The sequence below is a fragment of the Cervus canadensis genome, chromosome 11 (assembly GCF_019320065.1).
Source record: "Cervus canadensis isolate Bull #8, Minnesota chromosome 11, ASM1932006v1, whole genome shotgun sequence".
NCBI classification, from domain to species: domain Eukaryota; kingdom Metazoa; phylum Chordata; class Mammalia; order Artiodactyla; family Cervidae; genus Cervus; species Cervus canadensis.
In genome coordinates this window covers 13,393,908-13,419,225 of record NC_057396.1, presented here as the reverse complement: position 1 = coordinate 13,419,225, position 25,318 = coordinate 13,393,908, and the positions used below count along the sequence as shown (strand labels likewise).

Sequence of the window (25,318 nt, the reverse complement as noted above, 5' to 3'; positions counted from 1 at the left end):
AGATTCTTTTCCCGTATAGGTTATAAAATACTGAGCATAGTTCCCTTTGCTATACAGTGGGTCCTTGTTATTTATCTGTTTTACATATAGTAGTGTGTATATATTATCCCCAGATTCCTAGTTTATCCCTCCCTTCCACTTTTCCCCTTTGGTAACCATAAGTTTGTTTTCTAAGTCTGTGGGTCTGTTTCCATCTTTTGTAAGTTCATTTGTATCATTTTTTAAGATTGGACATATAAGTGATATCATATGATATTTATCTTTGTCTGACTTACTTTACCTTGGTATGATAGTCTCTAGGTCCATGATGTTGCTGCAGATAACATTATTTCATTCTTTTTTTATGGCTGAGTAACATTCCGTTGTCCCTAGAGAAGGAAATGGCAACCCACTCCAGTATTCTTGCCTGGACCAAGGAACCTGGCAGGCTACGGTCAGTTGCAAAGAGTCAGACACGACTGAGCAATTAACACACACAACATTTCATTGTATACATATATATACACACATCTTCTTTATCCATTCATCTGTGGATGAACATTTAGGTTGCTTGCATGTCTTGGCTATTGTAATAGTTCTACACTGAACATTGGAGTATGTGTATCTTTTTGAAGTATGGTTTTCTCTGGATATATGCCCAGTAGTGGGATTGCTGGATCATATGGTAGCTCTATTTTTAGTTTTTGAGGAACCTCCAAACTGGTCTCCATAGTGGCTTCACCTGTTTACTTTCCCACCAACAGTAGAGGAGGGTTTCCTTTTCTGCACACCTCTGACATTTATTATTTGTAGACTTTTTGATGATGGCCATTCTGATTGGTGTGAGGTGATACCTCATTGCTGTTCTGATTTCCTTTTCTCTAATAATTAGTGATGTTGAGCATCTTTTCATGTGCCTTTTGGCCATCTCTGTGTTTTCTTTGGAGAAATGTCTGTGATATGGTTTTATAATGCACATTTCAGCTACCTTTAAAGAATTATCACTTCTTGTGTTTTGGTATTTGATACTACTTGGTATTTGACTATTCTTTGGTTTCAAAGAATAGTCACAAATATATGAGAAGGGTATTAAAATACTTTTTCCAACGGTGTGTTTGAATGAGGCCAGATTTTCTTCATCTACTTTGCCTAAAAATTGTGTAGCAGTAGATTGACAGCAAAAGCAAATGTTAGAGCCCAGCTGTCGTCTGTTAAGCCAAACACTAAAGAAATTGGCAAAATTATAAAACAATACCATCCTTCTTACTGCTTTTTGTTTTAGAAATGAGTGTTCCTAATGTATAACTTATAGTGGGTTTATTGTTTTTAAATGGTTGACATGTATTTTATTAACATCAATTTTAATGTTTTTCAGTTTTAGTTTCTAATGCAGTAAATGTGGATAGATTTGACCTCTGGAAACAAAAACTTATGGGTCCTCAGTAATTTTTAAAAGTGTAAAAGGGAGCACTTTTTTCCTTTTTGAGTGGCAAAGAGTATAGATTCTGGAGCCAGATCAGCTGGGCTTTTTTGCCATGTACTATGGACTGTGAAGAAAGCTGAGCACCGAAAAATTGATGCTTTTGAACTGTGGTGTTCGAGAAGACTCTTGAGAGTCCCTTGGACTGCAAGGAGATCCAACCAGTCCATCCTAAAGAAGATCAGTCCTGGGTGTTCATTGGAAGGACTGATGCTGAAGCTGAAACTCCAGTACTTTGGCCACCTGATGCGAAGAGTTGACTCATTGGAAAAGACCCTGATGCTGGGAGGGATTGGGGGCAGGAGAAGGGGACGACAGAGGATGAGATGGCTGGATGGCATCACCGTCCCAATGGACATGAGTTTGAGTAAGCTCTGGGAGTTGGTGATGGACAGGGAGGCCTGGCGTGCTGCGATTCATGGGGTCGGAAAGAGTCAGACACGACTGAGCGACTGAACTGAACTGAGTTATGTAAGTTTCTAGCGAGTTATTCTCTGTGCCTTAGTTTCCTTATTTGAGAAATGAGGATAAGCCTCATAGAGCTATTAGGAGGACTAAATGAGTTCGTGTGAGTTACTCAATGCCCTTCATGTAGGACATTTTCAATAGTGTTTGGTTACTTCCATTTCCCTCTTTCCAAGACATGTCGTTCATTTGCCTGAGTTATGTAAGTTTCTAGCGAGTTATTCTCTGTGCCTTAGTTTCCTTATTTGAGAAATGAGGATAAGCCTCATAGAGCTATTAGGAGGACTAAATGAGTTCGTGTGAGTTACCCAATGCCCTTCATGTAGGACATTTTCAATAGTGTTTGGTTACTTCCATTTCCCTCTTTCCAAGACATGTCGTTCATTTGCCTCCAGGAAATTGTATTTTGCAGCATGTTTCCCTCTGTTCTAGTATAAATTGGGGGTTCTTATTACAAAACAGAAATAGACTCACAGAACTTAGAGAATGAACTTATGGTTACCAGAGGGTGAGGTTGGGGGGAAGGGATAATTAGGGAGTTTGGGACCAACAGGTACACTCTGCATATTTAAAATGGGTAGCCAACAAGGGTCTACTATGTAGCACAGGGAACTCTGCTGCATGTTCTGTGGCAGCCTGGATGGGAGGGGAGTTTGGGGGAGAACGGATACATGTATGTGTATGGCTGAGTCCCTTTGCTGTCCTCCTGAAACTATCACAGCATTGTTAATTGGCTATGCTCCAATACAAAATTAAAAGTTAAAAAAAATAAGTCATGAGACGTGAACTAAGGGAAATTGGACAGCAGAAATACAAGCAATGTCACAGACCTTAAAAAAATAAACTGTGGTTTTTCTACTGGCGTTATTGTATGTGAACTCCGTGAATTCAGTGTGTGTGCATTCTTCTGGACCTAGCTCTGTAGCTCTTGACAGATTCTGTGAAAGGCATTGTCCGTGATCCCAGAGACGCAGGTGAAAGAGAGGAAGGAGGTAAGTGTGGCCCAGTGGATCCGGGGTGTGTGCCCTGAGTGGGATGGGGGACCCGATCCCTGCTCACTGCTCCACGCAGCCATCCACCTGCTTGCGTCATCTCGTTTCTGTACCGGTGGACAGTCCTCCACTTTGTAAAGCTGTCTCTCTCACAAGTGTGTCATGTTTATCTCAAGCCTCGTACCGGGCACTCTTTTGCCCTGGCAGATACTCGACGTCATAGATCTTTGTGGAATGTATAGATGCGTTGTTTAGTCGCTACGTTGTGTCTGAGTCTTTGTGATCCCAGGGACTGCAGACTGCCAGGCTCCCCGTCCATAGAATTTTCCAGGCAAGAATACGGGAGTGGGTAGCCATTTCTTTCTCCAGGGGGTCTTCCCGACCCAGGGATTGAACCTGCATCTCCTGCATTGGCAGGCGGATTGTGTACCACTGAGCCAACAGGGAAGATGAGTGAGATGAGTGAATTAGTGAGTGATTCTGCATGGTGCTGCTAATCCAGATCACAGACCCCTAATCTTTTGTAACTCAAAGGAGTTGTCAGACACCCAGATACTATCACAAATACCTACGTGTTTTAAAATATCATTTAAATTCTGTGATGTACTTTGGAACCGTCCAAGTTGAGTTTGCATCTCAAGCTTAAGGCTCTGAGCTTTGTGACTCAGAAACCTAATTCTCAGGGATGTGAGAATTATAGAGGTAATGTTTGTACTGTATTGTGCTCAATAATGTTACTTTCTATGCCTTCCTTCCCTGTGATTAGATAGATGCTTGGCATGTTTGGCTTGGTGACATAGTTAGCCATGTAATATCCGAGTTTCAGAGGTAGACATATTTATTGTATAATATGGTAGGCAGTTTCCCAGGCTTTTTCTCATCATGTTGAATTAGATGTATTTTTTGTATGATTGCTTTGTTATTGTATCTTTATAACAATATTTTAGAAGTAACTGAAATAGCCGTGTTCCCTTATGCTAACCAGTCATTCAGGTTAGCTGTGATGAAATAACAGGGCACCAAAACTATCAACTTCAAATATAAATACATTAAAAAGTAACAAATTTATGCAAAGAATTCTTCACTTTAAAGGAGTAAATGCAGATTAGTTGGTTGGCTAATTTTAGGAAAAGTTGTCACTTTTAATTGTTCATCATCATTTTGGTTCATAAATCTAACATGTTTTGACTTAAAATGTGATTGATTTATAAAATTTCAGCTTACCACAACTTTTCAGTTCATGTGTTGTACAAGATCTTATATGACAGAGAAGTCCAAGCTTCCCAACCCTGATTCTGCATTCAAATCAATTGTGAAGTGTGGCTCTCCAAAATTTATTTCTGGTCCACACCTGAGGTGATCCTGATGTTACAGGTCTGACGTGGGGACTGGGAGGTGACATTTTAAAAATGTCCCTGAGTACTTTGATGCACCACAGGTTTGGAATTCGTTGTCAAAGTGGAGACACTATCATGAAAATAATAGTTGACTATATGGGAGAGGTGGGAGGGCGGCTTCATTCTCTGCCTTGGTGCTCCAGTGGTTGGCAGCAGCTTGCTCTCTTTAACTCTGAGCTTTTATAAGAAGTAGCACAAACCTGCCTGTATATATGGGCATTTATGCAGGCATATATGCAGAGAAGGAAGCTTTCTCTGAGCCTTTTCCCATTGTTCACAAGCAAGGACATTTCATTACAACTTCTCTAATGTTGACATAAGAAATTAGGCAGGAAAAGAAGACTTAGAATCAAGTGTGCACTTTGCTGTGTACCTGAATCACTGTAAGTTAACTAGACTTCAGTTAAAAAAAAAAGAGTTGAGTATACATTATAATCCCAGTCCTCGGTATATATCCAAAAAAAACCAAGAAGACTAATTCAAAAAGATACATGCATCCCAGTGTTCATAGCAGCATTGTTTACAGTTGCTGAGATATGGAAGCAACCTAAGTGTCCAACAGCAGAGGAATGGATAAGGAAGATGTGATATATATACACAAGGGAATACTACTCAACCTTAAAAAGGAGCGATATTTTGTCATTTGTACCAACATGGATGGTCTTGGGGTGCATGCTAAGTGAAATAACACATACAGAGAAAGGCAAATAGTTTATATGATACCACTTATATGTGAAACCTAAAAAATACCCCAAACTAGTGAATATAACAAAAAGGAAGCAGACTTACAGATACAGAGAAACCTGATCAGTGGTTACCAGTGGGAAGAGAGGGAAGCAGGGGGGAGGTCAATGTAGGGGAGAGGATTAAGAGGTACAGATTATTATGGTTAAAATAAGCTCCAGGGATATACTTAGCTTACATAGCCAATATCTTATTGTAACTAAAAATGGAGTATAACCTATAAAATTGTGTATTACTGTATTGAACACTTGTAACATGTAATATTGTACCTCAACTATAATTTGATTTAAAAAATTGTGTGCATGATTGACTGATCTTTGGAAGGCAGGATTGCTTAGTAAGAACTTTGTTGTTGCAGGGGCTGAGGGACTGTTCTGCTGGCTAGTTTTGTGACTCTGGGCATGACTTAACCACTGTGAGCCTAGTATCCTTGTCTACAAAATGGGAATAGGGTTGTGATAATTAAATTCAGTAATCTTTATATCACCGGTTCACTTAATGTTGTTCAGTTGTTCAGTCGTGTCCAGCTGTGCGACCGCGTGGACTGCAGCACGCCAGGCTTCCCTGTCCTTCACTATCTCCCGGAGTTTGCTCAAACTCATGTCCATTGAGTCCATGATGCCATCCAACCATCTCATCCTCTGTCATCCCCTTCTCCTCCTGCCCTCAATCTTTTCCAGCATCAGGGTCTTTTCTAGTGAGTGGGCTCTTTGCATCAGGTGCCCAAAGTATTGGAGCTTCAGCTTCAGCATCAGTCCTAATGAATATTCAGGGTTGATTTTCTTTAGGATTGACTGGTTTGATCTTGCAGTTCAGGAACACTCAAGAGTCTTTTGCACTTAATAGGTCCTCAATAAATGGTAGCTCCTGGTTGAATGGTTATATTCTTATTACCAAAGGGATGTTTAATTTGGTGGGGGAATATTGGTTGCTTAGATTGTGTAGTTCATTCATGAGCCAATGTTGATTTGTGAAGTTGGGTGAGTGTGATGAGATGTACTTGCCTCTTGAGAGTCCCAGTCCCCACGAGAAGCTGCCGCCTGGCAGGCCTCTGGGTGTCACTCAGCCGCAGCCACATGCGTCCGTAAGAGCTGGAAAGCTGAAGGAATAGGGCCAGGGGTGACTGGACTGCCCTTCTCGCCACAGTGTGGGTGAGAGGGGGCCATGAGGAGCACAACTGTGCATTTATTTTCTGTCTTGGGGTTTATTTTAAGGCTCTTCATCCTGTTTGTCTTCCTTTGCTCCCCAAACATTAAGTACTTACTGTCTGCATATAGTGATAGAAACACGTTTGAAGCTTACGTGCTAGTAATAATTTTTCTTCCTCACCAGGAACAAAATGTGAGCCAGGGTACCTGAAGGAATCCCTTTGTGGTCCTGAGATAAGCAAATATGTATGTTTAAAGATGATTTAAATTTCAGTCATTCAATTAATATAAGACTTATTTATTGAAACTGATCCAAGTAAATCATATCTAGAGATGGATCTGTTATACAGCAGGGTGCCTAGAGCTGACAGTACTGTATTGCATATTGAAAATTTGCTAAGAGGAATGGGTCTAATGTAAGATCTTACCACACACACATGCACACATCACTCTCTCACCAAACAACAGAGAGGGTGAGAGAAAACTTTGGGAGGTCATGGATATGTCCATGACCTTGATGGTGGTGATGATTTCATGATGTATTCTTATCCCCAAACTCATTGAGTTGCATACATTAAATATGTATAGCCTTTTACATGTTAATAACACCTTAACAAAGTGGTTTTAAAAAAACACTAGAGGAAAAGAATCTCTGAAGTCCAGATACTTCTAGTTTTAAGTAAGTTAAACAGCAAATACATCAATGTGAAATATGAATTATAATATTATGTGCCATTTGAGTCAAGATATTTACATAGTATTTGAATTTGATATTAAAATCCAAATTTAGGACTTCCCTTGTGGTCCAGTGGTTAAGAATCTACCTGCCAATGTGGGAGATGCTGGAGATGCAGGTTCGATCCCTGGGTCGGGAAGATCCACTGGAGAAGAAAATGGCAACCCACTCCAGTATTCTTGCTTGGAGAATCCCCATGGACAGAGGAGCCTGGCGGGGCTGCAGTCCATGGAGTTGCAGAGTCGGACATGACTGAGCAACTAAGCATGCACGCACACATGCCTGAAATTAACCTGTTTTAGCACTAGATGGCTGTCTTTTTTTTTCCCCAGTAGCTTTTACCAAGCCTTGGTTTCCTTAGTTTGAAAGAGTCAACTCACCTTTGAGTTAAGCTCTGTAGAATTGAGAATATGTTTGTAATTGGTTATTTTTACATGTACCTTAATTCCACTAATATATATTTATCGAGTATCCCTGGTGGCTCAGATGGTAAAGAATCAGCCTGCAATACAAGACACTTGGGTTCGATCCCTGGGTCGAGAAGATCCTCTGGAGAAGGGAGTGGGAGAATTCCATGGACTGAGGAGCCTGGTGGGCTATATAGTTCATAGGGTTGTAGAGTTGGACCCGACTGAGTGACTAACATTTTCCCTTTTTTTTCTTTTTCATTGAGTATCCGTTATATGCTAGCGACTGCTACGTTCACTTATCGTGAATGTGTGCAGATGAGTCATTGATTCAATAAATATGTGTTTGAGCACTTACTTTGGTCTTATTCCTGCTAGAAACTGGAGATACAGAGGTGAAGAAGACATGGCCCCTGCTGTTAGCAATTATAAGTTATTAGGGGGACGGACTAAAAAAATTAAATACACAGCGAATTTAATATATATATTTAATTTAAAATATATTTAATATATTGTGGCATAAGTGTCCATGAACTGTGGTGGGAACACAGGCGAGTGACATGTAAAAATTTGGGAGAGGAGGGATAGATGATTTCCTGGAGGAAGTGGCACTAGGGGAGGACTTCCAGAGACATTCGGATAGTCAGGGTATATATTGTAGTGTTTAGTGTGTGCTGAAGTTAAGAGTTTCCTTGACTCAATTCATATAGGGAGAAAGGCCCTCCAGATGGAGAAAACTTTGGAGGAACTGCAAGTATTACTCTAGGTTTTGTGCAAAGGATATTTGGGTTAATAGACATGAGATTGTGCTAAGTCATGTAGTACTTAAGATATTAACAGTGTTATTTTCTTAGAATAGGTGTCAGAACAATTAATTTTTTTAATAAGGTAGGCATCAGAAGTTCTTTTTAAAAAATTTATTGAAATTTAGTTAATTTATGATGTGTTAGTTTCAGGTATATAGCAAAGTGATTCAGTTATACATATATGTATAAATATATTATTTCTTTACATTCTCTTCCATTATAGATTATTACAAGGTACTGAGTATAGTTCCATGTGCTATATAGTAGGTCTTTGTTGTTTATCTATTTTATATATAGTAGTGTGTATATTTTAATCCCAAACTCTTAATTTATCCCTTTTCCCCTTCCCCTCTGGTAAGTGTAAGTTTGTTTTCTATGTCTCTGAGTCTTTTTCTGTTTTGTAAATAAGTTCATTTGTATAATTTTCTTAGATGCCACCTATAAGTGGTATCATATGATATATGTATATCAGAAGTTCTTGATTGTAAGCTGCACAAAGTAACTTTGGCTAACTTAAGCAATTTGTTGTTGTTGCTCAGTCGTGTCCAGCTCTTTACAACCCCATGGACTGCAGCACGCTAGGCTTCCCTGTCCTTCACCATCTCCCGGAGCTTGGTCAAACTCATGTCCATTGAGTCAGTGATGCCATCCAACCATCTCGCCCTCTGTCGTCCCCTTCTCCTGCCTTCAGTCTTTCCCAGCATCAGGGTCTTTGCTAATGTCAGCTCTTTGCATCAGGTGGCCAACTTAAGCAATAGAAGAATTTATTGGAATTACCTTGGGCAGCTCACATATTAATGGAAAGGCTCAGAAAGTGAGCCGGGTATCTTTAGGTGAAGATATACTGGGAACCCGGGCAGGGCTAGACTACTTGTCTTGTGATGCTGGCGGTCACCATAGACACCACTGCTGCTCTTAAACTCCTGGGGCTCTGTTACTATAGACACTTTGGCAACGCCCTTTGTTTTTGTGTCATTTCCTCGAGATTCTGAGTCTTTGATTGGAACATCAGTTGGCTAGGTCTAGGTCCTTCTAACTGCTAGAACAGAGTGGGGACCTTTTGGTTTCTGTAACAGGAGGTAGACTCAGCCCCAAGGCTTACACAGTGAATTCAGAGTTCTCCAACACTATTTAATTTAGTATTTCATTAGAGGTGATTGACTATCAGGAATATGATAGGTAATAGTTGAAAGCTGAACCACACAATTCTAAATTATTTTCCATTTCTGTAGTGTTTATAATGTGCTAGGGCTTTTATTTATTTATTTTTATTGAAGTACACTTCATTTACAATGTTGTGTTAGCTTCTGGTGTACAACAATGTGATTCAGTTATATATACACACACTCATATATATATTGTTTATCATATTCTTTTCAATCATGGTTTATTTTTAATATTTATTTAATTGGCTGTGCCATATTTGCACATGTGGGATCTTCATTGTGGCGTGCAAACTCTTAATTGGGGCATGTGGGATCTAGTTCCTGACCAGGGATTGAACCCTGGCCCCTTGCATTGGTAGCATGGAGTGTTAGCTGCTGGACCACTAGCCAAGTCCCTCGATTATGGCTTATTAAAGGATATTGAATGTAATTCCCTGGACACTAGGATCTTGTTGTTTATCTGTTTTATATTTAGTAGTGTGTATCTGCTAATCCAAAACTCTTAATCTATTCCTCCCCTGCTCCTGTTTCCCCTTTGGTAGCCATAAGTTTGTTTTCATGTCTGTGAGTCTCTCTGTTCATTTGTATCATGTTTTAGATCCTACATGTAAGTGATGCCATTTGGGATCTGCCTTTCTTTTTCTGAATTCATTTAGTATAATAATCTCCAGGTCCACCCATGTTGCTGCAAGTGGCATTATTTTGTTCTTTTCATGGGTGAGTAATATTCCATTGCACACATGTGTCACATCTTCTTTATCCATTCCCCTGTTGATGGACATTTAGGTTGCCTCCGTGTCTTGGCTGTTATAAGGCATGCTGCAGTGAACATTGGGGTGCGGGTATCTTTTTTAATTTTCCAGATATATGCCAAGGGATGGGATTGCTGGATCATATGATAACTATTGGATTTTGAAAACCTCCCCTAAATGCTGGATCCTGGATCTGTAGATGCAGCTTTGCCGTCGTCCTTACCCGTACGTAGGCGCCAATGAACTCCCTGTCGCTTAAAGTGCCCAGGCGCCTCGGTCACTTAGTACCCGTGCCTTACCGTTACCTCTCCGGGCTCGTCTTTGCTCACCAGCACCCTCTCCTCACCCTGAATTGGATTAACAGCCTCCTCCTTTTTTCCACTTCAGCTTTGGAGTCTCTTTCTCCCTGTCGTTTCAGCTCCGGAATCACCTCCATCAATCAACAGGTAGGAAGGAGTTACTCCTGAGTCTCCAAAACTTTGTGTCCCTGTAACAGGGCACTTACTCTGCAGTGAAATTTGGATCGCTGTGTGCACCTTGTCTCCAGAACCAAATCATAATATCCTAAGGCCAAGGACAGTCTTACTCATTTCTTTGTTATTTATAGCTCCCAGCGCAGTGCCTTGTTGAACTCAGCTGTTACTTTAAAGGTTAGGCATACATTCGAATTTTGGTTCACACTGATATCTCAGAGATATTTTTAAATAAGCATTACAGAGCTATACTTCACACAACTTTAGAGAAAGTTATTCATCACAAATTCCACCTTGAGAGAGTCTAAATTAAATAGGTGTGTTTAGTGTACATGTACTTTTTGATGGCTGGATTGGTCCAAGGCTTCCAATTCAAGTTCAGTGCCCAGGATGACCATACCCTGTAGAGGCTGGGAAGTTTGGAAACTTTCCCCGCTCCCACCTTGGGTTTCAAATACTGGTTCCTTGGGGAAAAGTAAGTGAGAAGGCCTACTCAGGTATGTGCCTTCAGTTTAGTGTTGGAGGTTCCCGTTTTTTTTTACAATGTGTGCAGGTGTTCATGCCAGGGGTGCTGGGATCTGTCTTCCCCCAGGCCTCAGGTTCAAAAGTGTGACTTGGCTACCCAGGGAGGGAGCTTGGCTTCACATGAGGGCCTGTGAACAGATCAGCCCTTATTTTCCTGGTACTGGCCATGGGGTCTCCAGATTCCTCCTAAGACCTCGTTTCGGGCATCTGTCTCCTGGAGTGGAGTATTCGACTCCCCGGGGAAACCTCCAGTCCTGCCAGGATTGGAACGCTTGGTTGCTTACATTTGACTCTGAGGACGCTGGCCCACTCAGTAAATTCCTCAGCTCTTTGAAAAGGATGGTGGAGGCCGCAGAATTGTTCTGTTGCCTGTGGTTAAAATCTGTTATAAAGTTAGAGGAGGTTATTCTCATCTCGTCGGTAAAGTTGTTTTTGAAGGCATTAGGTGGTTTTGGCTTACGTGGACCTGGCGGAAAGTCTTGCACTTGGGCGCAGTGACACCTGGGAGGTTTTTTGGGGTTTTTTTTTTCAGTGAGTGAAGGCTTTGAGGAACCTGGCCTGCAGACCCCAGAACATCACTGCCAGCTACAGAGGGGACAGCGAGTGCTTCCTCCTCTTAGGACACTGAGAGGGCCTGGGAATCGTTGGGAGCTCTCAGAGACCCACTTTGGAAGGACCTCTTTAAACTTGGCAGTGACAGCATCCCAGAGGATACGCCAAGTCTCTCCATCGGTCAGCAAGGAGGCAGCGAGAGAACGCAGGCCGCATTACAGAAAGGAGCAAGGACTCAGATGGTGCCCAGCTCCAAGCTATCCAGGACACCGGCCCCAGCCTATATGCATTTTAAAAATTTTATTGAAGTATAGTTGATTTGCAGTATTGTGTTTAATTTCTGCAGTTATGACAAAGGGACTCAATTCTACATATATATATGTATATTCTTCATTATGGTTTTATCACAGGATATTGAATGTAGTTCACTGTGTGTTATACAGTAGCATCTTGCTTATCCATCCTGTATTTGCATCTGTTCATCCCAAACTCCCAGTCCTTCCCTCCCCCATCTCTCCCCCACACTTGGTAACCACAAGTCTGTTCTGTGTATCTGTGAATCTGTTTTTGTTTTGTAGATATGTTCATTTGTGTCGTATTTAGATTCCATATATAACTGATATCATTTGGTGTTTATCTTTCTGACTTACTTGCTTAATTAGTATGATAATCATTAGGTCCGTCCATGTTGCTGCAAGTGGCAGTATTTCATTCTTTTTAACGACTGAATAATACTCCATTATTTATACACACACACACACACACACACACACATATGCATGCATGCTCAGTCACTTCAGCTGTGTCCGACTCTTTGCATCCCTATGGACTGTAGCCCGCTAGGCTCCTCTGTCCCTGGGATTCTCCAGGCAAGAATACTGGAGTGGGTTGCCATGCCCTCCTCCAGGGGATCTTCCCAGCCCAGGGGTTGAACTCCATCTCCTGTATGGCAGGCGGATTCTTTACTGCTGTACCACTGGGGAAGCACCATATACACATATATATCACATCATCTTTAGCCATTCGTCTGTGGATGGATATTTAGGTTTTTCCATCTCTTGGCAATTGTACAGAATGCTGTAATGAACATTGGGGTGCATGTCTCTTTTTGAATCACAGCTCTGCTTGCATATATGCCCAGGAGTGGAATTGCTGGATGCACCAGCCTTTATTAAATGACTGCCGCAAGCTGCTGGGCAGTTTAAGCTCTCAGTTGTGTGCTTTCGGTCATAATTGCCGTGGCTGTTTGGGGCAGGCAGGCCATTGTAGGGGGAGGTGTTCTAGAGGGGGTAACCCGAAGAGGTGGATGCCTTGGGGTGAACTTTAGAGGACCTCGGGAAGGGAGTGTGAAACGCGGCCTTGGGGAATGAGGGTGGCATGTTCATGGGATGCTGGAATGCCGAGGGGACCAGCGAGACTGGCGACACCTGAAGGAAGGATCTGAGTGTAGTGGCCTTGAAAACCAAGCAGAGTTTGAACTTGAAGCTATAGCCAAAATGGTTATGTACAGGGGATTGACAAGCTGGCTGTGCAGTTTAAGTAAGGACGGGTGATTCCCAGCTGTGTGTGTCCTCTGCTATCTACACCTGAAGGAGACTCCCGAGCCTGTGACGTTGGTCTGTTTGTGGATCCTGGATCTGGTCTTAGGGAACAAACTAGTTAACGGTGAAGGCGAAGCTGGTGAGCAGGTGATCAGGGCTCTTGTTGTGTCTCTCGCTTCTGCCAGGAAACTCACTTCATTTTTTACCTTGATTCATTTCCCCTCAACAAGGAGGCCTTTGTTATCACTACTATGGAGTGAGGCAGAAAAAAGCCTTGTTCAGGGTCGCATTGCCTAAAGGCCTCTGGACATTTACAAAGAAAGTTAGAGCGTAGAGCCATAATGGGAAGGAAGTTTTCAGTGCTTTAGAAGCCAGCCAGAAGCAGTCACGCTCATAGAGACGCAAAGGATTCTTCTTGTTGACAAATGACATAGTTTTTGCAAAGAGAAAGAAACTATTCTGGGTGAAATGGGTCATCATCAATCAGGGTAGAAAGGTTGGACCCTCAAACTGGACTTGCAGAATTCACCGTCTGTGGAGTGCAGCACAAACAGATGTCTGGTTTTCCTTCAGGTGGGACCCCCTGCCCAGAGGGAGACCCTGAGCTTTTTTTCTGTTGTTCCTGCCACTTTCCCCATGCAGACCAAAGCTGTGTCCTTGGTGGTGCTTAGATGAAGGTCTGATTTGAAAGCAGGTAACTGCGGGTTCCTGAGCCAAGAGAACCGTATGTGAAGATTGACTTTTTGAAACCCCTAGAGGCAGCTCCTTGTAAAGATTACACAGAAGCAGAATCCTTGCTCAGCCACTGTTGTTGCTCAGCCGCTCAGTCGTGTCCAACTCTTTGCGACCCTAAGGACTGTAGCATGCTAGTCTTCCCTGTCCTCCACCATCTCCCGGAGTTTGTGCACATTCATGTCCATTGAGCCAGTGATGCTGTCTAACCATCTCATCCTCTCGTCCCCTTCGCCTCCTGCCCTCAATCTTTCCCAGCATCGGGATCTTTTCCATGAGTGAGCTCTTCGCATCAGCTGGCCAAAGTGTTGGAGCTCAGCTTCAGCATCAGTCCTTCCAATGAATATTCAGGGTTGATTTCCTTTAGGATTGACTGATTTGATCTCTGCAATCCAAGGGATTCTCAAGAGACTTCAAAAGCCCCTGTTCTTCCACACTCAGCCTTCTTTATGGTCCAGGTCTCATGGACGCCCCTGAAAACTGCCCTGTTCCGTATGCCCTGGGCCCCAGCCAGGCCCTGCAGCACTCGCTGGGAAGGGGTGGTCCAGGCGTCTCCTCTGCTTTCTTGCAGCTCCTGCTCCCAGGCCTGGAGAAGTGCTAACAGGGAAAACTGTGCTTCTGCTCATGACGGATGCTGACGTCCAGTTTCTGATTTCAGAGACACTTGACCCTATTGGGTAGATTATGGACACTGTGTTTTTACATAGGAAAACAGATGCAAATTACGTGACCAGAGTTCCTAATGAAGATTCTGAACTGAACAGGAAGGGAAAGATTACGTGCACGTGGGCCTGGGGATGGTGTCTCTCTTTCATTTTTGCCGCACGGCCCAGGAAGCTCGTTCAGAGCCTGTGATCCGTGTTACTGTCGTTTTCCCTTGTCTTCCCAGTGAGGGAACATAAGTGAAGCGTGGCAGTACCCACCCCCTGCCCCGCCCCGCCCCGCCCCGCCCCGGGGGATCTCTGGGCTCAGTGGAGTGATGATCCTGGTCTGTCTGTCTGCAGGGTCTGTCCTGATCATCTGCTGGGCCGCCTTCTCTCTCCCCCTCTGAGGGGAGCAGAGTGGGAGCAGGACTCAGTGTGGGGGCTACCGCGTCTTAAATGACTGTCGGTAAGGAATTGGGCATCCTGTCCTTCTGTCTCCATAGGTGCGTGTGTTCATGCACGAGTGTGAAGTGCATTCGTTTGTTCTTAATACCGAAGCCTGCGGGAGAAATGGTGATGGGGGCACGTCTTTGATGCCCCAGGTGCTCACACCCACCATCCAGCCCTGCCCTCTGCCCAGCGCTCTGTTCCCTGGAGCCCTGGAGCTCGCTGTCTTTTGGCAGGCCATTGGATAAGGTGCGGAAAAGCGATTTATATCAGTCTGATGGTGATAGGGGTGACTTAGTGCAGGGTTCTTTTCCCCCCCCCAATTAATTAATTTACTTTTAAGAGAAGTTTTTAACTGAAGGATAGTTGATTTACAATGTTTTAATTTCTGGTATACAGCAAAGTGATTCAGGTGTATGTGTACATATATCTATATATACACATGCATTCTTTTTTTAATCGTCTTTTCCATGATGATTCACTATTGAATGTAGTTCCCTGTGCTATGCAGTAGGACCTTGTTTATTCATTCTGGATATAATAGTTTGCATCTGCTAATCTAGCCTCCCACCCCACCCCTCCTCCAGCCCCCTCCGCCTTGCAGCCACAAGCCTGTTCTCTATGTCTGTGACCTTGTTTCTGTTCCATAGATTCCACACATAACTGATATCATGTGGTGTTTGTCTTTGTCTGACTTAACTTCACTTAATATGGTAATCTCTAGTTACATCCATGTGGCTGCAAATGGCATTGCTTTGTTCTTTTGATGGCTGAGTAGTATTCCATTGTCTACGTGCACCACATCTTCTTTATCCGCTCATCTGTCAGTGGCATTTAGGTTGTTCACAGGTCTTGGCTGCTGTGAACAGTGCTGCCGTGAACACGGGGTGCATGTATCTTTTTGAATTAGAGTTTTGTCTGGGTATATGCCCAGAGTGGGATTGCTGGGTCGCATGGTAACTGACATCCATGTTGAAAGCATATATCCATACCTACTCACATCCCTTACACACTCCTTTATACACCCATACAATGTGCATATATATTCTTAGGTATGCCTCAACTTTATTGGCAGTTTGCTGTCTGTTATCACTTACAATTTGTAGTCAATTTGATAGTACAGTTTGATAGTAGGGCCTGGAGTTGTAATCTGCTGGCATATTGCCATTCCTGACCCAGATCTGCTGTAAGAGAATACCACACTTAAAAAAAAAAAGAATTGAATTGGAGTGTAATTGATTTAGCAATGTTGTGTTATTTTCAGGTGTACGGTAAAGTGATACAGTTGTGTGTATATATATATATATTTTTTCCAGATTCTTTTCCACTATAGATTATTACAAGGTATTGGATACAGCTCCTTGTGCTGTATAGTTTACCTACTGTGTATCTATTTTGCATATAACATGTTGCTGTGTATCTATCTTTTATGCAGTAGTGTGTATCTGCCGCACTTTCTCCTCTTGGCCGAAGCGTGTGGGTCCTCAGCTGCGCCCCGATGTTCATTTGGTGGGGGAGGGGCTGCGGGTGCAGCCGGTGTGTTTGTGTTTTCCCGTTTCTTTGTCCGGGTACACTGTTCTCCTTCTGGCTTAGGGCTTCTCACCTGTGGCTGCGTATCGGAATCATACGAAGAGCTTTATGAAATGCAGGTGCCCAGGTCCTATCCTGGGTCGCTGACTGCCAGGTCTGGGTGAGGCCAGGGTGCTGGCATTGGAGAGCTCCCCAGGGGGTCCTCTTGGGCGGCCAAGGTTGCTCCGTGCGTCTCTCCAACTTTCCACCAACATTTTCCACCTGTCTGAATTAGAAGCCAACCTAGGATTTGCCTTTGGATCCAGGCCATTGACGATTTCTAATTTTAACTCTCGACTTTGAGACTTATAGATGTAGAGGGTGAGGCCCAGAAGGGACTGAGTTTCATTCCATGGTAGTCCCTGCAGGTTGGCCAAAAAGAGGGTGCTGACGGATGCTATCAGAGGCGCTGGGCCTGTCATTTTAGGCTGATCTTTATATAGTATGTCATTCATACTCAGATTATAGTCAACCTTACGCTCTAACTCACAACTGCATTATTTATTTTAACATTGTAAGATAAATATTCTAGTTGTCGAAATCTTTTTTTCTCTTTTTCTCAGTAGTCCAGACATGCTTATGCTACATGTGAAAAGAAAGACAGCTAATCACTTGGTCGTGTCCGACTCTTTGTGACCCCATAAACTGTAGCCCACTCTGTCCATGGAATTCTCCAGGCAAGGATACTGGAGTGGGTAGCCTTTCCCTTCTCCAGGGGATCGTCCCAACCCAGGGATCAAACCCAGGTCTCCCGCGTAGTGGGCAGACTCTTTACCGACTGAGCCACCAGGAAAGCCTTTTGCTACATGTGAGCACACGTCCAAATGTTGTTTCATGGGTTGAGGGAGAGAAACTCAGGAAGAGGATGAGTAAATTTCCATCTTACCACCTCTCGGAATAATTAGTTGCTTTGGCCTTATGGGAAACGGATGGATAACCATCCTGGCAAGAAATTTCGAATGACCCATTTGACATGGTGACTGAAAAACAGTATTTTTTCTTAATGGAATTATCTTGGAGGCAGGGATTTTGATTTTTAAAAAAAGCATGACTAAATTACCTTTGCCATAAAGAGCCTTCAACTTGGTGCCCACGGGGAGAAGTCAGTGCAGAGAGGGTGGAGCTGGGACTCCCCCTGCCCCCACACTGAGTGCTCCCGCTCATCACACTGAGTGCTCCTGCTAACCACACTGAGTGCTCCCTCAGTGCTGTTTGTGCTGTATCAGTGTCATGTTGTGGTACCTCATGTTCAGTGACAGCAGGATTGAACCCAGTGTCACGTTTAATTAAAACAGGAAGCGTGTCCAGCTTTGTTTGTGAGGCAGATACGTGGGATCCGAAAGGCCAGTGCTGGGCGGAGGGCCAGAACCCATGACCCGGGCTCACGCTGCTGCAGGAGGCTCCAGAACCCCCAGAGTGGGGCCGATCGCGCTGTGCTGGGCTGCGACCAGCCCTTGCTAACATGTGGCCGGGCAAAATGACCACTCCTCTCTGCATCTGCGAGATGCTCCAAGAGACAGCTGCTCTTTCCGTTTTAGTTTTCCCTTTCTGGCCTCCCTGCCCCCTTCCCTTTGACTGCTCTGAACCTGATGGCTTGTCCAGCTCCACAGGGGACTTGATGTGTGTGGGTGCTCATGCCGCTGCCCTTGGAAATGGGTTGTATGAAAGGGCCCCTGACTTTGATCAGTGTGTCTTGAAAATTATGATTATGACCTCACAGGTCTTTGTGGTGGGTGCCAGACTTGTGATGATTCTGAATAGTTACTTTGGAATTTTATGAGTCAAAAAGACAGGGCTGCCCCTGCCAGTGGAAAGGCGTGGGGGAGAATGGCTGGTGTGAGTCACATGGCGAGGAGGACTTCGTTGACACTAAGGTGCACTTTGCTCTCTGCCCCAGGTCCCCCTCCGGCCTGTTACAGCCCCAGCAGTCCCGTCCAGATTCTGGAAGACCCCAGCTACTTTTTCCCAGACTTTCAGCTCTATCCTGGGAGGCATGAAGCGTCTTTGACAGTGGAGACAAACAGTGGCATCAGAGAAAAAGTTGGTAAGTTCTTTCACTGGCACTCATGTTGGAAAAGCAGAATGATTTTATGTTTCTCACTCTTCTGAATAATTTTTTCTCTATCCTCTTTTTAAAAAGCAACATATTGGAATACTGGTTGTTTCTTTATTGGTCAGTGCCTTATTTTTAATGTTTGCTTAACATTGTGCTTGCGTGCATGCTAAGTTGCTTCAGCAATGTCCAATTCCTTGCAACCCTATGGACTGTAGCTGACCAGGCTCCTTTGTCCATGAGATTCTTCAGGCAAGAATACTGGAGTGGGTTGCCATGCCCTCCTCCAGGGGATCTTCCGACCCAGGGATCGAACCTTTGTCTCCTGCGGCTCCTGCATTGGCAGGCGGATTCTTTACTGCTGGTGTTAATAGACTATTATAATATGTGATTCACTCAACAGAGAGAGTTCCTGAGTACGTAGGAACTTCAGAATTATACCACTGAGTGCCTAATTTTTCTCTAATTCCTAAATGTTCTTTTGTATTCTTTCCTAGAATCTTTAATTTCTTTTTTCTTCTCTGCTTTCATTTATACCTCTTTTTGCAGATAATTCAGAAATTCAGAGAGAATTCTAAACTGTATTTGGAAAGGAACCACTTCCTTTGTAAATATTTCCTGCCTATTTTTAAGGGTTTATGAGATTGGTTACACCATGAAGGAATGAATCTTCAAAACCACATTAAAGAAGGATCTTCAGGTTCTTGCCAGATGTGCACATGAAAAGGAGATTCAGTAGTTTCTGGGGCCTAATGAGACCCCATTCCTTTTATTATTCATCCAAAAAAATCATTTTCATTTGGAAATATGTTTTTATTTGAATTTTTATCCATTTTGTTTTAGAGTGTTGATTTTTTTATTTGAATTTGCTTGTTCATCAAGCCCTGAGGGTGAGAACTGTCTTCTTTACTCTCCTAACCCAGCACCTGTCGGAATGCCTGAATATCACAGGTTGGCAGTTGGTATTTGTGGAGTGAGTGATGGCTCAACTCAACCCACGCTGTTAATTGCTTTCCTAGGATTGTGTATCACTTAGTACAGTTATTCAGCAGTTCATCTTGGGTGGACTTTTCGTGGTCTGTTGTTGCAAAGTTCTTATTGTTGAACTTCGGGTTTATATCTCAGTTATGGTGCACGTTCTCTGAAAATGAGCAGTAAGTTTGAATTTACTCCACATACCATCCTGTGAAGTAGATGTGAAGCCTGATCTCAGAGGAGAGAGAGGTTCAGAGAAGCCAAGTAATTGCCTGAGGTCACGAGGGGTAGATCAGAGGTGAGCTTCAGGAACCAGTCGGTAGAGTTCTTTACTCAACAATTCTTTCTTTCTCTTTTTTTTTAAACCATTTTTTAAATTGAAGTATAGTTAATTTACAGTGCTGTGTTAATTTCAAGTGTATAGCGAAATGATTCAGTTGTATGTATATCTATATATCTGTATTATGTCAGTTATTTTTCAGATTTTTTTCCATTATAGATTATTACAATAGTTCCCTGTGCTATGCAGTAGGTCCTTGTTGTTTACTGATTTCATATATAGTAGTGTGTATATGTTAATCCCAAACTTCTAATATATCTCCCGCCCCCCAACAGTTCTTTCCTGAATGCCTTTTGTGTATCATGGTAGTGTTCTAGGCCCTCGGTTCACAGTATATGATTTTAACAGATAAGGCTGTCTGTCCCCTGGTGCGAGAGAATTCTAGTAGCAGAAGACAGGTAATAAATAAAAAGGCCAGAGACAAGGCCAGATGTTAGGCTGTTGAGGACATTCAGCAGCTGGTTAGGGGAGCTGGAACCTGGGGAATGGTTGAGGGGGTAGAAGCTGGGGCTGCAGTCTTTGCTGCTACAGAGACACTCAAAATGTCATCTACTGTCACCTTTTTGAATATTTTAATACCAAAAAGTGTAAGAGGAATATAGTCCTTGATAGCAGCCCCTGCTAAAAGAAGGCAGTAGACTCAGTTTATATGTATCTAGGTATATACACATGTATATGCTGATTATGTGTGTATTTATATATCTTGTAAGAGTATCACACCACCTTCATTTTTTCTTATTTTACTGTAGACTGAAAAACCAGCTTGGCACTTGATTAACTGTAGGGCACAAAGGGGATTTCCCTGGCAGTCCAGTGGTTCCGACTCCATGCTTCCAATGCAGGGGACGTGGATTTGACTGCTGGTTGGGGAACTAAGATCCCACATGCCATGCGGTATGGCCAAACACATAAATAAATAAATGAATAAAGTACTTCTATAATTCAACAATTTAAAAAAAAATGGAGAAAGGAAACACAAGGGTCAAAATTGTATCTGTGTTTTCTATCTGGATGACTCTTATGATGAGGATGCCATTTATCAGAAAAAAGGCAACGTTGGGGAAGAGAGACAGTTTTGGGGGAAATGATGTGTTCTTCGTTTATATAAAAACACAGAACCACAGAATCAAGTCAATGTATGGCAAAACCAATACAATAATGTAAAGTAAAATAAATAATTAATTTTAAAAAAAGAAACAAACAAACAAAAACACAGAACCATTACTGCTTGCCCAGAGTTTGCTCAAATGCATGTCCATTGAGTCTGTGATACCATCCAACTATCTCATCCTCTGTCGCCCCCTTCTCCTCCTGCCCTCAATCTTTCCCAGCATCAGGGTCTTTTCCAGTGAGTTGGTTCTTCGCATCAGGTGGCCAAAGTATTGGAGCTTCAGTTTCAGCATCAGCCTTTTCATTGAATATTCAGGGTTGATCTCCTTTAGGATTAACTGGTCTGATCTCCTTGCTGTCCAAGGGACTCTCAGGAGTCTTCTCCAGCACCACAGTTCAAAAGCATCAATTCTTCAGTGCTCAGCCTTCTTTGTGGTCCAGCTCTCACATCCATACATGACTACTGGAAAAACCATAGAGTTGTATGCTAGGGAGACCCAGATGAGGAGCCATGATCTTTGCCTTTAAGATGTTCAAAGACTTGTGTATATAAATAAGTGCCATCTGACACAACTTAGTGACTAAACAACAACTGTGATGATCAGTCTTTGAGATGTATAACAACAGAGCCTGGACGTTAGAGAAGGAGAGCTTAAGCCTGCTGGGCTGCAGCAGGAGGGGGTTTACTTAGAAGGTAGCTTTGGAGCTACCCCTCAAAGCACATCTAGGAATTTCCCAAGAAAGATGTGGTGAGATGCATCTTTCCAGGCAGGGGGATGAATGGGAACAAAGACCTGGAGCCCAGAGAGAGCTAGCATGTTTGGGAACTCTGTGTTCTTGGAATGTTGCTGGAACTTGAGCTCTAAGGGCGGGCCGTGGCTGGAGCATTTGGAAAGTGGAGACCAAGTGTCGGTTGATTTCTGAGGACAGTTAGAAGAGAAGAGAGAAGAGAATGCGGGCTGGCACTTAGAGGTTTACACTGGGCTGTGAGAAGGTGGTTCCGTTTTTTTTTTGTTGTTGTTGTTCTGATTTTTGTTTGTTTGCTTTTAAGATGGGAAAGGCTGTTTATATGATGAAGAGAAGGGGTCAGTGGAGAGCTTAAAGGGAAAACTTGAAGGCCTGACCAAGGTCTAGAAAGAAGCAGGAGGTGAGGGGAGGAAGTGGGAGCTGGAGAGATGCTCCCGGGACAAACTGCAGGGTACATGGGGGCGATGGGGTATTGGAGCTCTTTAAATGCCTCTATCATTAGAAAGGTCATTATTCACAATATACGTGGAGACCTATACCCGCGTGGAACAGCCTGACACGTTTTTCCCATGTGTATCTTCCAGTTGAGGATCCTCTCTGTAACTTCCACCCCCCGAACTTCCCGAGGATCCCAGAGGTGGAGATGAGAGGTTCGGAAGATGCGGCAGCGGGAACAGTGTTACAGCGGCTGATCCAGGAGCAACTGCGCTATGGCACGCCGACCGAGAACATGAACTTGCTGGCCATTCAGCACCAGGCCACAGGGAGTGCAGGGCCAGCCCACCCCGCCAACAGCTTTTCTTCCACGGAAAACCTCGCTCAAGAAGACCCACCAATGGTCTACCAGTCAGCACGCCAGGAGCCGCAGGGTCAGGAACACCAGGTGGACAACGCGGTGATGGAGAAGCAGGTGCGGTCCGCGCAGCCTCAGCAGAACAACGAGGAGCTGCCCACCTACGAGGAGGCCAAGGCGCAGTCCCAGTTCTTCCGGGGCCAGCAGCCGCCGCCGCCGCCGCCGCAGCAGCAACCGGGGGCCGTGGGGCACGGCTACTACATGGCTGGGGGCGCCAGCCAGAAGGCCCGGACTGAGGGCAGGCCGACGGTGAGCCGCGCCAACAGCGGACAGGCGCACAAGGACGAGGCGCTGAAGGAACTCAAGCAGGGCCACGTCCGCTCTCTCAGCGAGAGGATCATGCAGCTGTCGCTGGAGAGGAACGGCGCCAAGCAGCACCTCCCCGGCCCCGGGAACGGAAAGGCGTTCAAGGCGGGAGGGGGCCCCTCCCCAGCCCAGCCTGCACCCAAGATGCTGGACCCCCGAGGGCCTCCACCCGAGTACCCCTTCAAGGCCAAGCAGATGGTGTCCCCGGTCAGCAAGACCCAGGAGCATGGACTGTTCTACAGTGACCAGCACCCGGGGCTGCTCCACGAGATGGTCAAGCCGTACCCTGCACCCCAGCCTGCGAGGACAGAAGTGGCCGTCCTGAGGTACCAGCCACCCCCAGAGTACGGGGTAACGAGGTGATTATCGAGCCCAGAAGATTTTAAAAAGTTTTTTCTTTTAATTGAAGTATAGTTGATAGATAATATTATTACTATTTTGCAGATTACAATAGAGCGATGCATGATTTTTAAAGATTATGCCCTCCTATAGTTACTATTGGTGAAGGAAATGGCAACCCACTCCAGTATTCTTGCCTAGAGAATCCTGTGGACAGAGGAGCCTGGTGGGCTGTTGTCCATAGGGTCGCACAGGGTCAGACATGACTGAAGCGACTTAGCAGCAGCAGCAGCATAGTTACTATAAAATATTGGCTATATTCCCCATGTCTTACAGTGTATCCTTGTAGCCTATTTTATAGCTAATAGTCTGTTCGTCTTAATCCCCTGCCCCTTCACTGCCCCTCCTCCTTGCCTTCTCCCCACTGGTAACCACTAGTTTGTTCCCAGTATGCCTAAGTCTGCTTCTTTTATATCACATATACTAGTTTGTTGTATTTTTTAGATTCCACATATTGGTGATATCAAACAGTGTTTGTCTTTCTCGGTCTGACCTATTTCAGTTAGCCGATTGCCCTCCAAGTCCATCTGTGTTGCTGCAAATGGCAAACCTTCATTCTTTCATATGACTGAGTGGTATTCCATCATGTGTATCTACCTCATCTTCTTTATCCATTGATCAGCTGATGATACCTGTGTTGCTTTCCTATCTTCTGTGAAGTTGCATCATCTGTGAATACACGGTTCTTGATCTGTGCCCCTTTGAACACTTTTGCATGCGGGCATGCTCAGTTGCTCAGCTGTGTCCAACTCTTTGCATCCCTGTGGACTGTAGCCCACCAGGCTCCTCTGTCCATGGGATTCTTGTCCAGGCAAGAATACTGGAGTGGGTTGCCGTTTTTTCCTCCAGGAGATCTTCCCGACACAAGGGTCAAACCTGTGTCTCCCGCATTAGCAGGCAGATTCTTTACCACTGAGCCACCTAGAATGCTGCTCTGAATACTGGGATGCATGTGTTTTTCTGAATTAATGCTTTTATTTTTCTCAGATATATACCCAGGAGTGGAATTACTGGGTCATATGGTAGTTCTATTTTTAGTTTTTTCAGAAACCTTCATACTGTTTCCACAGTAAGCCTTGTGGTTTCACTCATGTTTTAGTACTCATTATTTTAAGGCATATTAGGTTTTTGTCATCAGTTTTGTTTTTTTTTTTTTTTGTCTGTGCACAGTATTTACTAAGCAGCGTTTTGGCCAAAATATATAGATTGCAATATAATAGAGGTCAACAGGGATTTTCTCCAGGTGTCCCAGAAGGCGGGTGGGGATTTCTGAGCTTGGGGCGGAGCCTCTGTTGCGGGCTGTCCCTGGGGAGCTTGGCCCAGTGGTCTAGAGGAGCAGCGGTTTTCCTGGCTGGCTTTGTGGAGAGTGTCCAAACTCCTGGAACATGTTATTACCATGGGGTTTTATACAGTCTTTCTTCATTGTAGATTTCAGAGGAAAATGTCTGAATTCTAGAACAGAGCAGCTAAAGGGACCTAGAAATCATTTTATTCACCTCACCCCTTTATTCAACAGAAAAGTGAAAGTGTTAGTTGCTCAGTTGTGTCCAACTCTTTGTGACCCTGTGGACTGTAGCCCACCAGGCTCCTCTGTCCATGGGATCCTCCAGACAGAAATACCGGAGTGAGTTGCCATGCCCTTCTCCTGGGGGTCTTCCTGACCCAGGGATTGAACCCGGGTCTCCCACATTGCAGGCAGATTCTTTAGTGTTTGAGCCACCAGGGAAGACGCTCTGTTTATTCAAGAGATGAGAAACTCAATTCCTGCAGTACTCAACTCTGAGGCAGCTGGAGTGAGGCTCAGGTATCCTGGCTCTCAAACCCTTTTCCCTCCATCGTCCTAATTCCTTCGACTGATGGATTCAACAACACTTATCGCGTGTGTAGTCTGTGCAGCCCTGTACTCAGTTCAGAGATAAAGATACAGTTTCCACCCTCAGGGTCCTCCCAGCATCGTCTCAGGGAAGCCAGCATCTGAAC

At 44.0% G+C, this 25,318-nt stretch overlaps 1 protein-coding gene across 4 annotated transcripts in view; it reads left to right on the top strand.

The window, feature by feature from the left end:
* The window catches only part of AMOTL1 (angiomotin like 1), a 207,836-nt gene that overhangs the window by 100,265 nt on the left and 82,253 nt on the right, over positions 1-25,318 (top strand). For all 4 annotated transcript variants that reach the window (XM_043482715.1, XM_043482717.1, XM_043482716.1 and 1 more), the window contains 2 exons: positions 18,453-18,599; positions 22,365-23,298. In XM_043482715.1, the coding sequence (XP_043338650.1) occupies positions 18,453-18,599; positions 22,365-23,298 (1,081 nt within the window). The remainder of the gene's footprint in view (positions 1-18,452; positions 18,600-22,364; positions 23,299-25,318) is intronic.